Source organism: Acipenser ruthenus, chromosome 10 (genome assembly GCF_902713425.1).
Source record: "Acipenser ruthenus chromosome 10, fAciRut3.2 maternal haplotype, whole genome shotgun sequence".
Taxonomy (NCBI): domain Eukaryota; kingdom Metazoa; phylum Chordata; class Actinopteri; order Acipenseriformes; family Acipenseridae; genus Acipenser; species Acipenser ruthenus.
This window is the reverse complement of record NC_081198.1, coordinates 36,103,987-36,110,730: the sequence shown is the minus strand read 5'-3', so window position 1 is coordinate 36,110,730 and position 6,744 is coordinate 36,103,987. Positions and strand designations below refer to the sequence as shown.

Sequence of the window (6,744 nt, the reverse complement as noted above, 5' to 3'; positions counted from 1 at the left end):
CCTGCACCTGGCCTGACGTCGCCACTCGTACACCGTCACACCATCCCAAAGCGTTTTTCATGAAAAATAAAAAATACAATAACAAATGCAAAGTACAATGCCATAACTAAAATAAAAACATGATTACAAACATTACACAACGATTTACATAAAAAATAAATCTCCCCATTACCAAAAGCTAGGAAAAACAAATGTGTTATTAGCAGTGCTTTACATTTCTCAAGAGAAACTAGTGGCAACGAGAGAGAGAGAGAGAGAGAGATAACATCTTCAGATAACATGCTAGAAATAGATAGGTAGACTGATTTTATTAATAACATCGTGTCACAATAAAGTCCTATAGGGAAAATGTGACCTCTGAAATAACGGTCCAATTCGTTCATTCGTTCTCTCTTTTCCTGCACTGCAGTTCCACAAGGTCGCCCATGAGGTGCTGGTCATGTTGCGGGTGTGTAAGATGTTTCAGATGGGGTCCAGGGCCTGCATGGATGTTCATATCTGGGGTGCGATTGAACAAAAGCAATCAGCTATTCAAATGGAAGACGTAAGGCCCCATCACTGTTTCATTGTTAGAATTAGTTTGTGCAGAGTTTGTGCAATTGAGGAATGTAGTGTAAATATCTTGGTATCCCTGAATAGATTATCATATGCTCTTTAAGTTCATGCCTTAGTGTTAGCAAGCAGCCTCTCAAAAGTAGTGGTCCCCCTTGGCAAGTGGTTTCCACTCGTGTCCAACTCAAGATGCTTGTTAGTTTGCTGCTTCCCTCAACTAGTTCTTCCTCCACAGTGGAAATGTGCTTCATCCACTGGTTGATAGTAGATCTCAGGTGTTGTAGTTTACAATGTATTTGCTTTTGTTTAAAGGAAAGAAATGGCCAAGGAAAACTCACCTTTGACTTAAACTACTTCAAAAGGCACGAGGTATGTGATATATTTTCAATATACTGTGTGCTGAGTTGAATTTTCTCAGAGGAATGAAAAAAATCACGATGACCGGTAGCTCTTAAAGAGTCGTGAAAATCACAAATAGATGTGGCTAGTTTCACATACCTTGATTATCACTAATCTGGGACTAACTAATGTTATTTTAGGTAAAGCAGTCTGAGACTAGTGCTAATCGGGGGACTGTGAAACCAGCCGATGAACTTTAAAAATAAATAGTAAAATATGTAAACATTTTATATGCAAGACTATAATCTAAAGTATGTTTAGGTTACTAAACTAACAAAAGAATATAAAATAATATAAAAAGTTGGACTCATTTGTTACCTGAGACAATTATTTTAAAATGTTCCTTATTATGTTTGTCTTCTATTAATCCATTATACTGCACCTTCAAATCATAAGAGACACAAACCATAAATTGAGCACCAGTTAGATAAATCATGATACAGTATTACTGTACCTCAGAGGTGGCAACCCTAGCCATATCTGGAGCGTTGTGAAGAGATATGAAGAGAATTGTGAGGGTATGGAACCAACTCCCCAGTAATGTTGTTGAAGCTAACACCCTAGGATCCTTAAAGAAGCTGCTTGATGAGATTCTGGGATCAATAAGCTACTAACAACCAAACGAGCAAGATGGGCTGAATGGCCTCCTCTCGTTTGTAAACTTTCTTATGTTCTTATGTATATACTGTGTGGTTCAAGAGCCTTCAGCTGGACTGCCCTGCTGTCGAGGTCACCTGCAGGACAGGATTAAAAACATTGCTCCTGGAAGCTGCGTACACAACACCTGCACAGCGTTGATGCTGGTCCTCTAAAGTTCAGTGCTGTTTTGTTGTTGGATTAAATACAATGTTTTATTCATTTTAGTTTTAAATAACTTATGTGTTTTGTGACTTACTGGAAGTCCAGCAACCTTATGCACTGCAAGCGAGCATTAATCACTATGCAGAAGAGCCGGGCTCATCTGCATTTGTGGTTTTAGTGCTTTTAACCTCCTCTCACTCGCTGATACGTGACTGAATCTGTAACGGCAGGGCATCACGCAACGCTGCTCGTTTAAAATGAAATTGAATGTAAATAGCCTGACAGTAGAAAGGAAGAACAACATAACAAGCCCTGGCATTTCACCACTGGGGTTCAAAATGGGTTTACTGTAGGTGACAAGCGTTTGTAAAAATGCAGTATTTCCTACACATTAACTTGTGTGATTGCAGAGTACAATGAAATCATTTAGAAATTGGTTAGGGGGCAACTGCAATACAAATTATATGGGTACTCTGCAGTGTCACTACAAAGTTTCTGTGTCCAAATAATTACGTAATTAATACTGCAGTATATATTTTTTGTTAGGGCTTTGGTGCCATTAGTTTAGGTGACAGGGTTTGTTTTTTTCCCAGGATAAATTCCCCAGCAAATTGGTGCCGATAACATACAAGAAGCCTGACTGGAGGACAGAAGAGGAGCTGAAGCAATTGCGTAACGCTATGAGCTCTGTGCAGAGCTACCGTCGCTATAGCAACAACCTGCAGCTGCTCCTAGCCAAAGTCATCAGACACCAAAGGTGAGAATCTACACCTCTTTCAACTTGTTCGCTGAGGTCTCATTGATGTTGGATTCACACTACGGTACACCTAAAGTAGAGTTTTCTGTGCTTTCACATTCACATCACAAGCGAAGCCACTTGACTAGACTTGACTTAAGACCACCTGAAGAATCTGTGGGTGAAAGTAAATTGAACACACTGTCAGACAGAAAGATAGGAAGAGGTGAAGGCCTGGGTTTGAATCTGTGTTTTCAGGTCAGGATTAGGGTAGGCTTGTAGAGGTGTGAGGGAAAGTTCTTGCAGTTTCTGCATACCCTGACCATGGTCCTTGTTGTGCCCACGGTACACTAAAGAAGGCACTTGTCTACTTGACATCGTTTCTTTGAAGTTTTATCATAAAATGATTCTCCTGAGCACTACAGTTACAGAAATGTAATATTAATAAAAAAATGTAATGGATCTTGCTGAGAAATATATGTTTTTTTAGGTTGCAGGGGGATTGTGAAGCATGACTCTTAGAATGATATCAATGGTGTGGGTTCAGTCTTACATTTTAAAGATATAAACAAAGGTTAACAGACTACTAAGCCAGTACTAAACTGGTTTTCTCAGATTTGGAAGGAGAAGGGTGGTGATCAAGAAAGGGCACATTGGGAACAGCTTTTACTTCATCTACTCTGGAGTGGTGGCAGTAACGAAGGATGAGGAAGGGAGCAGTGCGTTTGTGGATAAGGAGCCGACTTTAATAAGAAGAGGAGCGGGATTTGGCGTACGTTGTTTTTTTTTTAATAAAAAATAATCTAATGGTCTGAAACAGGGCCCTTATTACCAATTCCTTTGTATTGTGTGCTGCCAAAACAAAAATGACGACAGAACCTTCCTACTGTATATGTTCCATATTTTCTAAGTGTTTTCTATAAAACAAACATTATTTGTGGTCAAATGTAGCTATCAGGTGCATTTACCAGAAAGTAAACCACAGAAAGGATTTTTTCAAAACATGTAAATCGAAGAAACACCTTGAATAAACAAAAACAAATATATTTTGGGTGACAGGTTCATTCAGATTTCACCAAACTGTATTTCTCATTTAGACAGACATAAGCTGTTCTTGACCAGTATCCCTAATGCTCACTGGTCTAGTGGATTTGGTATGATATTCCCAATACATTTAGTTGTCCTGGAAATTTATGGTTAAGTTATTATTTTTTTAAATTTAAAATATAATAAATATTTAAATGATACTTAGGATGACTGAAGCATCCTATTTTTCATCGACCTGTATAAACACTGGGTGGACTTAGCCCTGCAAACATATCTTTTCTACACATGGATTGTGTAGCAAAGTGTAAAGTATAGTGCAAGCATGGTAAAGCATAGGAAAGCATTGTAAAGAATAGCAAGGTATGGTAAAGCATATTAATAAACATGGTAAACCAGGGTAAACTATGGCAAATGCACAGTATAACCATGGGAAAAGCATGGGGGAAACTGCAAAAATACAGTGCAAAAACACCATGGCAAACTTGTATAAGGAATGCCTGGTGAATCCCCGTAGATTAGCGCTTGTCTTTCTCCCTCAGGAGGTGTCTTTGCTTAAAGGAGTGAAAAGAAATGCCACCATTGTGTGCATGGAGGAGACAGAACTGCTGGTGGTGGACAAAGAGGACTTCTTTGCAAAGAAGCTGGATGAGGAGCTGAAGAAGGAGTTTGAGTATCGGTTCAGCTTTTACAGGTATAAAAGCTTTCATCCACACATTGCTGATCCTGTACTGTCTGAACTTTTCCTGCTAAGGGTTAAAAAAACAAACAAGCAAGGAAAAACCTCTAAAACCTGTTTTATTTTTCAAATGAATCCCCAATGGAAACAGACAGAAAGGTAATTGATGCAATCTAAAAGCTCTGTGCAATGTGTTAAGCTGGTAGTTATAGGTTGATCAAAGTATTAGTGGAAATATCGCTACTACTGTAGTGCGCTTCTCCCTCACTTTCATACACCTCACCATGCAACTCACACAAAGCGCACCAATACCGTTCACAGGGAAGGAACTGTTCTGTTTGGTTTTGTGTTTTTCTAGATCTTTGGATCTTCTTTCTTCCTGGAGCTTCCAGATGATTGAATCGATGGCTGATCATTCCAAAACAGAGGAGTTCCATTATGGGCGGGTTATAGTCAAGGATACCAGTGACATGGCCAATATTATATTCATGGCAAAGGTACACACAGTTCAGTACCATACTCAGCCTCCAGGACTGAATGGCTGACGAGGTGCAGATCAGTATTGAGGTCCGCTGTTACAGCCATGAAGGGCAGTTCTTGCTGTGACTGTCATGCCAGACTGTAAAATGAGAGTACACTGGTTTTATATCGTGAGCCTTGTTTTCCTGGTCCGAGCTGAAAGCAAGATGTTTTCCTGTCTGTAATTTCAGGGGAGGTGTGATCTCCTTCACATAGTGGATTTAACGACCTGCCACTCCTATAAAAAATGGATTAGCCAACAAACAGAATTTCTTAAATGTGACAAATGTCAGTTTGCACCTGCAGGTAAGAATTGGAGGACTGAATCTAAGATAAATGGACTTTGCCAGAGTCAAAGTCCGGAAAATTAAACAATCTACAGCAACACAATTAGGGACTTGCAAGAAAGTTGTAATGCCAATGAGCCTTTGTCATCCGCTTTGATAAAAAAAAAAACCTTTGCAAACTGACTCTTATAAGACATATTAAGTCACATTCCAGAATAAGAAATTGTTGTAAACGTGTGCGGCTACATGCTTAAACCAGCTTCAATTCTCAATGGAATAAAGTAAAAGTAATGAATAACTGTAAACATTTTCTTATTTTTTTCCCCCGCTGCACACTAGCTTACTAAACAAATATACATAAAAGGATATATGGGCCCAGTCAATGTTATTCATCTGTCATTACTACCTGCTCACCATTCCTTTCTACCGGCTGTACTCTTTCATTTGTATTGAACCCTTGCTTCACAGCAGGTACTGCTGCTGGCACTTGGAGTCCCAGTCCAGCCCCTAACACAGAGTGGAAGCTGGGAGCGCTGAACAGGAGTACATGTAACAGGTAGCCTCTGATTCCTCTCAAACACAGTAAAGAAAGGACATCAAAGAGGGAGGGTGCCAAAGCACTGCAGTAAAACCTGTGTTAAAGACCACCTGTATGTATTGAGGAACCACCGCTCAATAGTGACCAATCTGGTGAATTCCAATGGACACATTTTCAGTCACCCTGACTGCAAAATATCACTTTTAGGCTGCAGTTAATCTGTGTTTACTATTCTCTGCCATATTGTTTTACTCTATACTGTTTTTTTTTACCATGGTACACAACAGTAGACTTCTTTGAGACTAACACAGCCCTGTATTTTTTCTTTTCCCAGATTGTCTATGACCAGGTTCCCCAGGCAGGCTGCTCCTCTCCTGACCCCTTATGGAGAGATCCCCAAGGATCTAGGAGCTGCTGTGTGCATTAAAGTCGATTCAATCCATCAAGGAGAAATATTTGTAAGTGCTGTGTCTAAGGATTAATATTAATGAACTCCTGGGGTCTTATTCTGAAAGTTACACCAAAATACAATTTGCACGTTTGTTTGTTTTTTCTGAAATATTACATAACTAAAAAAGAAAACTTTTGAGTCCTTAAATTAACCTTTGGAATGGTTTCCTGCATTTTTGTAAGATTAAGAGTTTTATTTTAATTAAAAAAAAATAGACCAATTTTATTGTCAAGATAAATCTGGCCAATTAGGTTCTGGCACATTAGACAGATTCCAGACCACATTTTGCCAAATGAATCTGTAAAAACTACAACCCATATTTTATTATCATTCTACACCAAATGGCGTTGCAACAACGCTGCAAAAGCAGATATGCAAGCCCAAAAACAAAGCAACAGCTTCACGCAAAAAGACAAATGTGAAATTGAACCTGCCATATCCACATCACATTGTAGTTTGTGAGATGTGTTCTGGAAACTCTAAAATACAGTAAAACTATCTGACTAACAATAAAGAAGGATCTAACTATCAGGGTTTGTTTCCTTTTTTTTTTCAATTGATGATCTCCCCATAGTCACATGTATTTCCTTGCTAGGTGTGAGTGAAGTCACATTGTGTTCTGTTCTAGGGACTGAATCAGTATCTGGGGCCAGACTATCTGAACGATAAGCGCAGCATGATCTTGGTAAGCCAGGGTGCCGAGATCCTACGAGTCAAGAGAGAGAACTTTGACGCACT

The 6,744-nt window shown here is 39.2% G+C and overlaps 1 protein-coding gene across 1 annotated transcript; it reads left to right on the top strand.

The window, feature by feature from the left end:
- Positions 1–457: 457 nt before the first annotated feature.
- On the top strand, positions 458–4,777 carry LOC131738083 (cyclic nucleotide-binding domain-containing protein 2-like). Its single transcript, XM_059031322.1, has 5 exons — positions 458–544; positions 2,346–2,509; positions 3,104–3,260; positions 4,075–4,226; positions 4,570–4,777. The coding sequence occupies exons 1-5, from the start codon at positions 458–460 to the stop codon at positions 4,754–4,756; spliced, it is 747 nt and encodes a 248-aa protein (XP_058887305.1). The 3' UTR covers positions 4,757–4,777.
- Positions 4,778–6,744: the final 1,967 nt, after the last annotated feature.